Raw genomic sequence first — 15792 nt, 5'->3', positions numbered from 1 at the left:
TACATAACGAACGTCTCATCCGCCTAAAACTACTGCAGCTTCTCACAACCTTCATAGCCGGGGAAAAGAAGCTGCAAGAAACCCTCGGCACAGGGCCCTAGACGTTCTTTAAAAAAAAAAAAAAAAACTCCGTTGGTGTCCAGCCATGTGGCGCCCGGAGCTGGTGTGAGCGGCGGCGCGGGCGCCATGTTGCCGCTGCGGCTGCGGCGCGTGGCGGGGCTGGAGGGCCGCCTCAACGACGTGCTGTTCACGCCGGCCGCGCGCGCCCCCGCGCCCCTCACCAGCCCCCAGACGCTGGTATTCTTCGGTGGGGATGTACAGGTACCAATAATCATTATCTTAATCAATAAATCTTGAGATGTGGTGTAAAAGACGATATAGTGACTATGATTGGGAAGGGAATGTTAGGTTGGTTTGGACACGTAGGGCGGATGAAGGATAATAGAATTGCAAAAGCGGTATACAAAGCAAAAGTTGATGGTAGGGCTAGCAGAGGAAGACCGAGACGGACTTACATTGACCAAATTGGAGATGTCCTTAGAAAAGGTTTAATACGATCTACTCTGAACCGGCGTGCGTGTATGAAGCGATTGATGAATGTGGAGGAAGCAAGAGAAGTGTGTCAGGATCGAAGCAAATGGAATTCTATAGTCTCTGCTTACCCCGGTGGGAAATAGGCGTGAGTGTATGTATGCATGTAATAAATCTTTATCTTCTTCTTTTTTTATCTTTTTTTTGGTTTGTCAATCAATCAATCAAGCCGTTGGTCCCGGTTACTATTTACTTATGTAAGTAAGTAGTCGTTACATGAGCCATGTCAGGGGCCTCTGGCGGCTCAATAGTAACCCCGACACCAGGGTTGATGAGGTTGGTACTCCACCTTACAACCCACACGATAGAAGAAGAATCAATCAATAATACTTTATTGCACAACAACATATACAAAGGTATTAAACATGCGAATAAAAACATAAGCACAATAGGCGGCCTTATTGCTAAACAGCAATCGTCGTCGTTTGTTTGTTACCCTGACACCAGTAACATGCGCAACGTGATAAAATTTTGTCACGGTAATTTTATCGCTTCTGACGATATAATTATATCGTTTTGTCGATTGGTGCTAATATGTGAACCCAAATAAGTCATGTCGTTCTGTCAAAATACGAACAAAATCAAGTGGCACGCATTTAAAAAAAATAAAAAAAAATAAAAAGCATTTATTTCAGGCGATGGCCATAAAAAAAGTTACACACAGACAACGTAATTACATTACACACGGACAAAAAAAAAACACCAATTAAGAAAAACAAACAAACTTTTTGAGGTTTTTTTTTATTTATTTATTTACTTATTGACCACACAAATCACAAACAAGAAATTTTGAACAATGAAGGTCCACAATATAAATAAATAACACACTTACACTTCACTTAAAAAATCACTGAACTAATTAATTAGTTACTAGTGTTGTAAGGCGTGAGACGTATTTGTTTGACTTTTGTTTCTCTATGGTGTTCTACAGGATTATCCAGAAGTGATGCAGGCGCATCGAGACAACCGGAATTACTTGAAGTGGAACCTGGAGAGTACGGCGCGCCTACTGTCACACAACTTCCCATCGAAACACATCCTCGTCGTGAGACCCTCCAGGTGAGACCTTATACGTTTGATAAAGACGATTAAGGGCAGACAGCGGTGCTAATTCCTGTAAATACCATCTAATTTTAAGTTATATCTGTCAGTTTCTTATCCGCCGAAAAGGAAATTGATGGATGATAAGAAAGAAATAATGTCAATAAAATATCTAATCTAAATATATAAAAGGAGAAACTGACTGACTCACCGACTGACATATCCACGCACAGCCTTGACGGCTAAACGTAGGCACTTGAAATTTGGAAGGGACGTAGCTTAGGTACCGTAGAGGTGCACTAAGAAAGGAATTCCCTAAATTCCCACGGGAACGGGAATTAGCGGGAAAATCCTTTTGTATGATAAATCTAAACCACTTAAGTTAGACGCTTGAAATTTGGCATGCGCTCCCACACACACAAAGATCTCTATAACACGTCACGCGGACGAAGTCGCGGGCAAAAGCTAGTTAAATATAACATCATTAAATAATAATAACCGTAATCGAATGTAATTCCATATAAATTAAAATTATTATAATACAATTACAAATTAGAAAATATCATTTAAAAAAGGAAAAATACATTCATCGCAAGATGAACTAAGTACCTACACTCCCCGAGCCTTCTGTTAGACCAACGTGGTAGGTTGTGAGCCGTATCGCCGTCTATAATGGAGCCAAGTGTTTTAGTGAACCAAATATGCAGGTAGGATAGGGAGATCGGGCCTTAAACCACCACGCGGGCCCAGTGCGGATTGGTGGTTATTAACGACTGCTAATGCAGCCGGGACCAACGGCTTAACGTGCCTTCCGAAGCACGGAGGAGCTCGAGATGATAACTTTTTTTTGTGGTCACCCATCCTATGACCGGCCTTTGCGAAAGTTGCTTAACTTCAACAATCGCAGACCGAGCGAGTTAACCGCTGCGCCACCGAGCTCCTCTATAAACTAAGTACCTACATTCTCCGAGCCTTCTGTTAGACCAGCGTGTTAGGTGGTGAGCCGTATCGCCGTCTATAATGGAGCCAAATATTTTAGTGAAAACTGCAATAAAATTAATAACAAAATTATTATTGGTGCTAATTCCTGTAAATACCATCTAATTTTATTTTAAGTTATATCTGTCATTTTCTTATCCGCCGAAAAGGAAAGGGACGGGTAATCAACAAGCATAAAATTTATGGAACACACGTCAATTTTAAGCACAAATCTAAAACAACCGTCTAAAAATTTTACATCAGTCAAAAACCCGACACAGTTAAGTAGACAGCACGTCAAATGGATTGGATACCAGCGACGTACCTTTTTGATTCGCCCGGGTTATACATTCATTTACTCATTCTTCCTAAAATTAAGAGCTGTGAATCATCCGTCTCTTTCCTTTTCGACGGATATGAAAATGACGGATATAACTTAAAATAAAATTAGGCGGTGTATGCAGGAATCGGGGCCATTGTGTCATTAATTTTATCATCCCCAGGATAGAGTACAAGAGCTTCAGCTGTTACGACAACTTCGTGCCGAGCAATAACGCGGGTGTTCCCGACCACACACCCACTCACAGCGCGCTGCACCATCTGGAGAAGTATGATCATCATAACATTTATTTTAACAATCTTCTTCTACCGTGTGTTGTGAGGTGAATTATTGTTATTATGTATATTTATCTCATGATAGGGGACCTTCCTCTTTCACTGAAACGCAAACTCATCGACGTGTGCATCCTGCCAATCCTTACTTACGGTGCCCAAACGTGGCTTACTGAGGCTCAAAAGTCCAAGGTCAAAGTTTGTCAAAGAGCAATGGAGCGCAGCATACTAGGTGTAAAACGAATTGATCGAGTTAAAAACACTGTGCTGCGCTCAAAAACCGGTATAGCTGATGTTGGCAGAAAGACCGCCAGGCTAAAGTGGGACTGGGCTGGACACGTGTGCCGCATGCATCCGGAACGATGGGCAAAGATCATCACGCACTGGGTACCACAGGACGGACACCGTAGACGTGGTAGACCCCGGAAACGATGGCGCGATGATCTCGACGGTTATCGAAAAGGCTGGATAGAGCTCGCACAGAACCGGGATACTTGGAAAGACATGGAGGAGGCCTTTGCTCAGCAGTGGGATCATACAGGCTAATGATGATGTATATTTATGTCATTGTTTTAAGACGAAACTTGTAGCTAACCCTATCACAGGCTTCGGTCTTTTTGGGTTCCTCCTGTAACATTATATTAAAAACAATTTATCACGTTAACACGCTCTCTTGGATCTGTTTTGGATAGTGGTGTAAATTAACTATAAGAACTTGTAATAATAATAAATAAATAAAAATTATCAACCTCATCAAACCTGGTGTCAGGGTTATTATTGAGTCGCCATAGGCCCCTGACATGACTCATGTAACGGCTACTTACTTACATCAGTAAGTAGTAACCGGGACCAACGGCTGAACGTGCCTTCCGAAGCACGAATCATCTTACTTAGACATCAGGTGATCAGCCTGTAATGTCCTAACCAAACTAGGGATTACAAAGTGATTTTCGTGATATGTCACCGGGATTCGAACCCGGGACCTCCGGATCGTGAGCCCAACGCTCAACCACTGGACCACGGCCGTAAAATCAACCAAGACTGGTTCACCCTGGCCGCAAACTCATACCGCGTGGCCATAAACAACATTTTTAAAATATTTCATCATCATCAGCCCATTAACGTCCCCACTGCTGGGGCACGGGCCTTCCCTATGGATGGATAGGGATATCGGGCCTTAAACCATCACGCGGGCCCAGTGCGGATTGATGGTTATTAACGACTGCTAATGCAGCCGGGACCAACGGCTTAACGTGCCTTCCGAAGCACGGAGGAGCTCGAGAAGAAAACTTTTTTTGTGGTCACCCATCCTATAACCGGCCTTTGCGAAAGTTGCTTAACTTCAACAATCGCAGACCGAGCGCGTTTACCGCTGCGCCACCGAGCTCCTAAAAAGATTTAAATAGGTAAATTTCGGTGGCTGTAAATTAATTGAAAAATTTTAAGGGGCTACTTTGAGGTCTGGCACCACCTAAATATTTTCCTAGATCCGCAACTGGTGATGATATCGTAACACACATTGTCATAGTGTTCATTAAATATTTGTTACAGATTACTTCAAGGCGTGACGAGCAGGCTAAAATCACTACCTTCAGCGGAGCTGTTGGAAGCAGTCTCATCTGTTTCTTTGCCTGAAGAAATTGATATTGAAGATCTGCATGTAAGTACTTTCTGTTTTGTCTAAAAACAAATTTAAATGTCATTTGAAGCTTACTTTATGTAAAAAAGCTTATTAAATGATAAAAATACAAATTTAATAATATCTTTATTCAGTAGGTAACATAGTTACACTCTGAATCGTATTTTTTACATAATTAACGTCCGCCTAAAACTACTCCAGCTTCTCATAACCTGTATAGTCGGGGAAAAGAAGCTGCAAGAAAAACCTCGGCACAGGGCCCTAGACGTTCTTTAAAAACATTTTATTTTAAGTTATACCTGTCATTTTCGTATCCGCCGAAAAGGAAGGGGAACATGGAACACACGTCAATTTTAGGCAGAAATTTAAACAACCCTTTCAAAATTTCACATTGGCCAATAACCCGAGAGAATTGAGTTGACAACACACGTCAAACGTATTGCATATGAGTAAGATACCTATTTTATTCTCCCGCGCATTTTAAAATTAACATCTGTCAAATATCTCTTTCCTTTTCTGCGGATAAGAAAATGACGGGTTAAAAACTTTAAAAAAATGGGAGGTGTCTGCAGGAATCTGGTCCAATATCAGAGTGTGTTTTTATTTTTTAATATATTTCAGACGGCGACAGCAAAAATGGCGACGGAGCCGTCCCACTCTAACGGCGCGACGAAGACCGACGAACACAAGCCGTGAGTAGGTTTAGTTCCAATGGATGTTGTGCCGCCTACAATCCACTCCGAAATTAACTAACGTCATAGTATAAAGGATAATACGGATAGAACGGTAACTCTCCGCCCCGCACCAATTGACAACATTTCATTTTTACTAAGGTGCCTTAAATCGAAAACCATTTCAAGATATTTCTATGATTTACACAAAACACATTTTTTCAGATTTTTTAATTCAGTAATAATAGAAATATATTGAAAAATCCACGAGGTCAGAAGAGGAAGGCATAATAAGTTCAGACCTTTACATAAAAATTATAAAAAAAGTAAATGTCATACATAACATGACACTTTGTTTGCGACTTGTTTTAAATACGCATGCAAAGGTACATTACATTATACTGCCTTCATTCTATCAATGGCAGAATCCAATTTTCAAAAAATATTTTTTGTAACTTCTAGTGGAAAAATCTTGAAAAGAAAAAATACGTGTCTTCTATTTAAACAAGTACTTTCGAAATAGCACAAAAAAACCACGGCTTAAAAATTTGAAATGTTGTCAATTCGCATCGGGCGCCTACCTCACCCCCTCTGGGTCTTAGTTTAGTCGAAATGGCCGTTAGCCGCTAAGGAGTGAGCGCGCACTGTCTGTCTCGCTCGGTTTTATATTTCGGTCCGTCATGGTTAACCATTGTATCTGGAAATCTCGGCCTTAGGAGGTTAATATTAATACAGTGAAACTTGGTTAAGTGGGACCTGGATAAGTGAGAAACCTCCATAACTGGAACTCATGCTGAGGTCCCAACACTTTGGCACTGAATTACCTCTGTTAGTGGGACGAGGTAAGCCTCTATATCTGGGATTCGTTCTTTCGATTTATCATCATAGTTACCTCTATAACTGAGACAGCGAGTAAATTTTATATGCATAAACCTCTGTAACTGAGATAACATTGTTTGTTTACTCATTCTTATTCTACTCACAAATTCCACACGTAATTCCAAGTACGTAAGTATAAATTTTGAGCTTCAATTACCTTCATTTTTAGTTTCGCTTTACTATCATACAGATGTTTATTTGGAAAATACATAACACGTTATTTTATTTAATGATCGCACCTGTATAACTGAAATAACCTGTATTCTCACCTCTATTAATGGAACCCTCTGTAAATGAGACAGATATTTATTTATAACTGTATATCTGAGACACTGGGTAAGTGGAATACCTCTATAAGTGAAACGACATTGCAGGTCCCTTGATGTCTCACTTAACCAGGTTTCACTGTATATTGTTATGTAGCTATATTGTGTGGTTAAAGTTTCTTTTGGTACCGATTCCGGCAGATACGACTTTAATTTTAATTTAGTTTGATATTTCTAATACTAGCCCTATCTCTTTCTTGTACCTACCGTAAGAGAAAGACGACACTATTTTTTGGGCTGTGAAAGTAATTTAAAATGAAACTGGTGTCTGCCAGAGTAGGGGCTCTGTATGCAGTTTGTTACCCGATGTGAATAAAATAATGGAGTAACCGATATACTACGTAAAACTGAGGGTCCCTCGCCATACTAGAAAAGTATTTGCTAAAACGCGCGCAAATGAAGCCCTGGTGGCGAGCATTTGTACTAACTATCAAAGTGTTCATAATGATACGACAAACCGTCACTAGATGGAGCTTACTTCCATATGTAAGCTTAACACGTTGGCGCGCGGTAGTTTTTCGTAAATTAGCAGTAGTAATTATCGACCCCGTACTGTTAAATTTATGAGAAATCAAAACACTACATAACGATAGTAACATCTATGACAGTAATCTGCATATACCGTACTGATGAGGGTAATATAGAAAAAATATTTACTTAGGATCAGTACATCTAAAACCGTAGTCGCAACAGCCGTACTGTGTCTACCTAGCATAATATAGGATTCAGGTGAATCAAAGTACGGCTTCAACCGCAGTGCTGTCATGACCGTATTTACACTGTTGAGAAACACATCTCTCCAATCTAAGATTCAGTACAGCTTCAGCCGTATTATGGCGAACAAAATTGCATACACCTATTACTGTTATAACCGTAGTGTGGATGTGTGTGTAGACTGCATATGTGTGAGTTATGGCTCAAAGAAACTTAAAATATTTTACTCAATTTTGACAGTAGCAACAAAAGGGTCTGTGTCTAAAAAAGAAGTGGGCGTGGCCTAAGTGATTATTGTATCGAAACTGGGCTGCATTGACCGTAGCAATGATTATAAGAACTACAACTATTTGCGGAAGTGACCGTACCGTGCTATTTTGTGAGTCCAAATTAACGGTTATAGCTGGTACCGCGCGCCAACGTGTTAAATGATTAGCGCCACCTAGTTGCTCCATGGCGAAGTAGAGTAATAATACACTGCGGTCCGTACTCAAGCTACAAAAAAGAGCGTCGGTGGCAATGAGAGTTTCCAGGCCACATTCTCTGATAAAAAATATAGATGGCGATGATGTTGCCTACGTTTATCCTTCTAATTTCATGGATTCTAAACATAATTATGCATATTTTATCTTTGTTTTTGGGTATTAAATGATGACCTTTGTTATTATACCCAGGGACAACACATATTCCACCCGTTATTCTCAAGAGAAGCAATATAGGTATAGGTCCCGGCAAACTTCTTGAGCATCGACCTTGACTGCGCACAACCGAATTTTAGATCTCTTTGGTGGTGCGGTACGGGGCGCGGGGGCGGGTGAATACCGCATCGACGGGCTATTGGTAGATCAGTCGAAACTTCCCCCGCGCACTCTGTTGTCTGTTTAAGTTTAAGAATTAGTTACTAGCACGAGGTCTATGTCTACAGATCCAAAACCTAGCACTAGCTCTGGTATTGCTGGTTTCAACCTCATGGAAGGAATATCATACTTACCTGACGATTAGTTTTTTATTAAGTATAATAATATAATATAAGTTTTAATGAACTATAATAATATAAGTTTAGTTTTATTTACATAATTAAATAATATAATAATTGTTTTTTTTAATGAAGTTAAGAAAATAATCAAAAGTTAATTTTTTTTTGCACGGAAGTGTACGTGCGCGAACTTTCCCCCACTACGACACTCGATGCTCAAGAAGTTTGCCGGGAGTTATAGCAACATAATTCGATACATATCTGGTCCAAATATATAAAAAATATATTTTTATATATTCCTCTGCCGTTAGATTATATTTCTGAACAATTGTTCCCGAACAATGAGAAGATAGGTATCGCGTTGGAGTTATACATAAACATAACATAAAGCCTGTATACGTCCCACTGCTGGGCACGGCCGGTCCTCAATCAACCGGAGGGGGTATGGAGCATACTCCACCACTCTGCTTCACTGCGGACTGAGTTACACAGCGCCATCTCTATTTTTTTGAGGAACATGGCCTGGACAGTCATTCTCTTTGGTCCCCCAGATGTGATAAAGGTATTTCCCTCGACAGTGAGATGGACCCGCTGTGGTGGAGAGAAGGGCTGGCGCTAGACTGCAGCGCGCTCACCCTGGTGGGGTTCAGCAAGGGTTGCGTGGTGCTCAACCAGGCCATATACGAGTTCCACTACACCAAGACGCTGACGCCCGGAGACGCGCACATGATGAGGTGAGGCAACCTAGGGCGTTACAAACTTCTGTCGTGTGGGTTGTGAAGTGGATTACCAACCTCATCAACAGGTGTTATGGTTATTATTGAGCCGCTAAAGGACTAACGGCATTACGTGCCTTCCGAAGCACGAACAATCAGGTTGTAGTAGCTTGTAATATCCTAAAAAAAATAGGTATTACAAAATATTTTTTTGTGATATTACCCCACCGGGATTCGAACCCCTAAAGTCGACCCGAGAAGCTAGATTGGAGCTATATTGTAACAATATAGCCAGTATACACTTTATTTTATTCATCCTTCTATGCTGTTCTGGGAGCAAATAAAAAAAAGAACACGTTCAGCTGCTTGTCTTCCCGGGCATGTCGTAAAAACCGACAGAGGTATTGTGTCCTCTAACATGATGGACTAATGTTATGGGCGATAGGCTGATCCCTTATCACCATAAGGCTCATCATATCCAGCTTACGACATGTTATCAACAGTGGCTGCAAGTTGTCTTTGATTACTTGTGGCTCTGCCCACCCCATTAGGGATTACGGGCGTGTTTATATTTATGTATGTTTATTCAAAAAAAATATGAAACACTTCATAAATTACACACACATAGATTGTTTTACAAACATCGCTAAACCTAAATAGGTTTGTCTCGATGCCTTCTTCTTCGGCATTCGCCACGCTTTCACATTATTACATTTAAAGAACTTACGCAAAACAAATCTTTACCATTCACCGAGGTGCTTACTTAATTATAATAAAAAACAGGTAGGTAGCAAACAGAAATCACACATTGACCGTCAGTAGGCATTCGCTGCTACATGCAGTCGCTCATCAACGTGTATGTATGTTTATTCTAAAAAGTAATCTTAATTATAAATTATTACGGTGAAAAGAACCAACGCCGATTGGAATGTCCCTCATTGAGAATCAAGTAAAACCCAAGCGAGTATAAATGTTATTTCTATTTGAGGTTCATGGAGCGGATAGAGGAGATGTACTGGCTGGACGGAGGGCACGCGGGAGGGAAGAACACTTGGATCACCTCGCGTAGCCTGCTCGAGACACTCACCAGGCTCAGTAAGTGTTTTAAACGTTGTTAATCTTTTAGTCCTTGGTCTTGGTTCCATAGAAGACCATTAACCCGGCCCCAGGGGACAGAGTCATCTTCCCTGCCCTCCACTGGGGCAATTCCTGTTCGGCGTGTCCTTGCCGCGGGGGCGCCTTTTACTTATAGAATAGAATAGAAATTGTTTATTATAAAAGGACGCCACACACAAAGACAAGACAATAACATCACTTATTTTTTTTACAAAACAATTACAAAAAGCATAGAAGGATGTTCATTACAATGATCATAAGGTGGTGGTGGACGTACTGAGATAAAAGGGCCTCACTCAGCACAAGTCGCGGCGTGAACCACGACGCTGGTATTATGTGGACCCTGTTGGGTGAGGCACGAACGTCGTGTTTCATAAATATACGTTAATATTCGTACATAGATTAAATATGAAATTACTTAAAATATAATGTAGGTGTACATATAATATATTTTATATATTTATCACAAAATCGTATACATAAATACTTAATGTTAGTATTATAATAATAATTATGTTAGTATTATAATAATCACCTGATATAAACAAATACGAATGCATATAACATAATATATAGGAATTATATTGTGTAAGTATGTGTATTGTGTAGTCTGTTTGTGTTAGTATCTATCGCGCGCGCAGCTCCTCGAGTCAGCTCGGTCGGCAAAGTACCTAGTACAATTTCTGCCAGTACTTCAGTAGGCCGGAGTGAGATGGTGGCTGAGTTCGAATAGGGACCCAGACTTACGGGGTATAACGTAGAACCCTTGCCCAGGGATACGGGTAAACACCTCAACGGTTGTAGAGGCGATGATGGAAGCTATCGGTACGGCAATGCAGGACGGAAGGGGCAAGTCACAGGGACTGTAACCTGGAACCTGATAGAGGGCAGCAGTAACTGTCAGTACTATTCAGAGGCGGAGGACAGGAGGCTTTGTAATAGACAAATCAGGGCGCCATCCCACTTGCGTCAGACAGAATACTGCGGGGCGGAAGGCAAGAGGGAAACTACTGCCCTATTTTTCCTGTTTGTTTTTGTAGGGTCAGAAATAACATGGGATTATTGTGAATAGGTAAACTCATGTAAACTATGCCAAGCCGCCATTGCTAGCCCTTTGATGACGTAAGTGTTACCACTGTGTTACCATTAAATTGGTATCTCCAACATTCCAAGGACGTAAATTTTATTATTGAAAATTAAGCGAATTACTGACTAATATTTTTAATTACTTGTCACATATATAAAAATCATTAAAACTGTAAGTAAACCTTGTACTAACAGTACAAATTTCCTTGCAAAGTAAATGTAAAAGCATTGGTCGTGGGTAATTTATTTTTTACGAAATTACAAGGCAGGACGTAGGATGGCGTTAGCCGGGCTAACCTTGACATGTTAGCTGTCACTATTGAGCATACCATAGGTAACACTAAGTAATTTCATTTGCATTTTTTCATCAGCCGTACGACGCCCACTGCGGGCATAGGCCTCACCCAAGGATCTCCACGACGATCGGTCGTCGGTCCGTCTTGTAGCGGGCCTACCCACTGAGCGTCTTTGTAATTTAAGTAACACTAAGTAATTTCATTTGCAGATGTTAATATCTACATCCACGTGAGCCCCTACCAGGTGCAAGACGAGGGGCGGCCGTGGATCGGTCGCGAGGAGAAAGCATTCACTGCACTACTACGGAAACTCGGCGCCAAGGTATGATGTACATACCATATATTTATTTATTTAAAAAGACGAGCACAACAGTTAACAATCATCATAGAGGATAACATCTAATAGTGTATAAGGTATTATACCGTAAAGCATGATCGACCATAAAAACTGTGATAGCAAAAAGAAAAAGACAAAAAATAACGAAAAAACACTGGTATAGTAGCTGTCTTCTGCGACGCCAGCAGTTTGCATAGTGTGACCGTGCGAGGCGAGTCGAGCTACTGTCATACGAGTACACAGGCATAGTAGCTGTCTATTGTCACATCAGCTGTTCGCACTGTGTAACTTAAATGTTAGGTTACAGCTGGCGTCGCAGAAGACAGCTACTATACCAGTGTACTGGTATAATTCGTTTGTATCATGTCGCCCAAACAAGAAACTGTACCCGGCGTGGGCCCGAGCGTACGAGCTACTGTCATTTCGCAAAATCGTGCGAGTTGACGACCGAGCTGCGTGCGAGGGGTGTGGTGGGGGAAGGCAAGTAGCGAGTAAAAACAAAAAATGTTGAAGTAACTCGAACGCGAGCAACTGTCCCACTGGCAAATGACAGTAACTCGTATGATACGGTCACACGTGCGTAGTAGCTGCACCTCAATAACTGACTCGGTCAGCTCGCATGTTAATTCGCACTGTGTAACCTAGGCTTAACCTTTACCTTCAACCAGGTGCAAAGGTACCTGCACTCGGAAGTAGGCGCTCCTCACAATCTGCACATGCACTTTGACGTGCTCGGCAACTTCAAGCGGTTGCAGGACTCTGCGCCCGCGCTGCTGCCGGAGTCCTCCGACGACGAGAACTAACTTGTGAGTACACGACGTTGTACGGTCACGAGTACCTACTAATATGTATACACTTTGATACCATGTCACATTAACTTTTTTAACAAATTAAACCGAAGTCTCATTAAATGTCAAATATGATAGTGCGACAGGGTTCCAAAGTGGGTACATGATATTGCTCATGACAGTAAAAATATGAATTATTTTTGTTATTGTAAATTGTAACGACCGATCGCAAAGCAACATAGAAGTAATTCATCTAAAAATATTGCCTTTGAATATTTTTCTTGACATGTGCACTTATTTTCATATGCGCAAATGTCATAGTGCAATATTGCCTTTTTAGATGAATTGCTTGAATGCGGCCTTCAGGTGTTGATATTTACTAATTTAATGCTGATTTAACTTTAATAGTATTTTATGCAACAGTTGTATAAGAAGGGTCAAAAAATGCGAGTGGCGTGAGTTGCGATGTGAGCCTTAGCGAACATCGCAATAAGAGACGCCACGAGCATTTTTTGACCTAGTTATACAACGTTGCATACAATACTTTTTCTACGACGACGTAATTTTAAACGAAACACAAAAATTTTCCAATTTATTTTCCAACGCGCGGGAAAATGGCGGCAAATGTATACTTTTTTTTATAGTATATCTATGGCACCAAACAAAGTAAAGGTGCCAGTTTCCAGGTCAAAAAAAAAAAACAACAACAATGCTTTTATAGGCCATAGAGCGTACACTTTTTCAAAGAGTTTAATTATGTATGTACTTATATTAGACTTTTTGGTTATTTAAATGCCAGATTAAAGTAGAGGAGTAGAAAAAAGAACTTTCATTCAGTTATTATTGGAAAATATAGTCAACTTGCAAGTCGTTTGGATGGCGATTCTTTAACGTTGTAACCAGTGGCGGGTCTAGCAAGATATTTAGGTGGTGCGAGACGTCACAGTGGCGCCCCACAAAATAGTCTTTTTTTCGATTAGTTTACGGCCACCGAAATATACTTACCTATCCTTACTAAATCTTTTGAAAATGTCGTCGGGTGATTTATACGTGGCCGCAGGTGTGTCCAATCCAGTTACTCCCCTGTAGATCCCGTCTTGGTTGATTTTGCGATTACCCCCCCCCCCCCCCCCCAAAGAAAAAAACGACGCCCGGTGCGATCGCATCGCCCTAGGGCCGCCACTGATTGTAACTCGCACGAATCGCGAGACATCACGCAGATACTCATCGACCTGGACTTAAAAGGTTCATTTAATTCGGCCGGGTTATATCTACGCCTGCCTTAATGTTGCGTGATCGAAACGTTACTGCAACTTTGCTAACCCTTTAAGAGTCACATTTACAGAAAAGCCATGAATTAATTAGCGCAAATTAGTCGATAGTACATTTGAAAGCTATCTCTAGACGAAATGAGGATACATAATATGTAAGCCAGAACATTGTATTTATCGAGATTTGAAATATTTTTGTGTAATATACTATGTCAAATTAATGTGTAAATGTGCAGCCTTTTTGCAACGAAGACTAAAGATAATACCAGGTTTAAATTCAAATTTAAAATATTTATTTCGTTAACTAACTAGTCCATTTTATTTTAGTAACAGAAAGCTTAACCTAGTATTAGTAACAGATTAGAAAGACGACAACATAAAAATAAGAAACATGAAGTCGGCCCGAGTCACCGAAGCCGGAGGTCCCGGGTTCGATTTCCGGTGGGGACATATCACAAAAATTACTTTGTGGTAGCTAGTTTGGTTAGAACATTACTGGCTGATCACCAGATTGTCCGAAAGTAAGATGATCCGTGCTTCGGAAGGCACGTTAACCCTTTGGTCCCGATTACTACTTACTCGTGTAAGTAAGTAGTCATTATATGAGCCATGTCAGGGGCCTTTGGCGGGTCAATAGTAACCCTGACACTAGGGTTGATGAGGTTGGTACTCCACCTCACAACCCACACGATAGAAGAAGAATTAGTTCCAAAATCCACGGACTTCTTAAATTTAGTATTATCTTTACTCTTCTTTTTGTAATAAGGCGGTGGTGTCGGGCCCTGCTTAGTAGTACCCTAGACTTCCATGAGTAGGCTGGTCCTAAAATCAATGTTTGCGGACCTAACTAGTTGACCAGCTAGTTCCGCCCACACAACACAGATGGCGCTTATCATACGACGTAAATGGCCGCGTGATTCGCTCGCTGCAGCTCGCGTGTTCTGTATTAGTTCAAAACTGTGTATGGCGGCCATCTTGTTGTGCCGCCATTTTTTTCACCGGCGATAGAATTTGACCAAGACTTAAATAGGTCTCGTGAAATCACAAAAGTTCTAGGTACGCGCTAACGAAGTTTAGACAGCGCGACGCACATATACAACTTTCACCGTTAACATCGTTGGATCGATACGCGAGTCGATCATCGAGCCATCTGTGTTATATGGGCGGAACTGGCTAGGTCCGCCATATATTTAATGTTATTATAATAACAAAAGTATTATAGTAATTAAAACACATAATAACGGGTTCTTACCGCGTTCAAAGCAGGGATATGAGACTCCCGATATTTCGACACTGTTGCAAGTGCCATGATCACGGGATGACTGATGAGATTGGAGTGGAGTAGGTAGATCCATTTTTTCTACGGGAATATCGGGAGTCTCATATCCCTGCTTTGAACGCGGTAAGAACCCGTTATTATGTGTTTTAGTTATGATAATAACCACGTAAACTTAAAACAAAGTATTATAGTAAACTATAATATCTGTAGGGCTGTTAGTATAATACGCAGGCAAAAGACAGACACATTTCATTTCAAACTTAGGTGCTAATTCTAGTACACACCACCTAATTTTAAGTTATACCTGTCATTTTCTTATCCGCCGAGTAGAAAAAGGATGAATGAATAACCCAGCCGAACCGAATAGGTATCACGCTGGTTCATCGTTTCTTAGTAAAGTCATGTCGAAAAAACGTTTTGTCGGAGTAGAGTAGTATCGAAGTTAAGACATGTCGTAATTATGTATTGTCGGAATA

At 40.9% G+C, this 15792-nt stretch overlaps 1 protein-coding gene across 2 annotated transcripts in view; it reads left to right on the top strand.

The window, feature by feature from the left end:
* Positions 1 to 15792, top strand: part of LOC126369979 (mitochondrial protein C2orf69 homolog) — a 42572-nt gene that overhangs the window by 3176 nt on the left and 23604 nt on the right. Inside the window, exons 2-10 of one of the 2 annotated variants that reach the window (XM_050014591.1) lie at positions 144 to 321; positions 1523 to 1650; positions 3114 to 3218; positions 4774 to 4882; positions 5483 to 5553; positions 9006 to 9161; positions 10132 to 10238; positions 11851 to 11963; positions 12647 to 12784. In XM_050014591.1, coding sequence (XP_049870548.1) covers positions 144 to 321; positions 1523 to 1650; positions 3114 to 3218; positions 4774 to 4882; positions 5483 to 5553; positions 9006 to 9161; positions 10132 to 10238; positions 11851 to 11963; positions 12647 to 12781 — 1102 coding nt within the window. In that variant the 3' untranslated portion in view covers positions 12782 to 12784. Of the gene's footprint in view, positions 1 to 143; positions 322 to 1522; positions 1651 to 3113; positions 3219 to 4773; positions 4883 to 5482; positions 5554 to 9005; positions 9162 to 10131; positions 10239 to 11850; positions 11964 to 12646; positions 13572 to 15792 lie in introns of those variants that run through there. The other variant, XM_050014590.1, reaches the window with a different exon arrangement.

The sequence above is a fragment of the Pectinophora gossypiella genome, chromosome 10 (genome assembly GCF_024362695.1).
Source record: "Pectinophora gossypiella chromosome 10, ilPecGoss1.1, whole genome shotgun sequence".
Classification (NCBI taxonomy): domain Eukaryota; kingdom Metazoa; phylum Arthropoda; class Insecta; order Lepidoptera; family Gelechiidae; genus Pectinophora; species Pectinophora gossypiella.
Note: the sequence above shows the minus strand (reverse complement) of the source record. Positions and strands in the feature narration are given on the sequence as shown.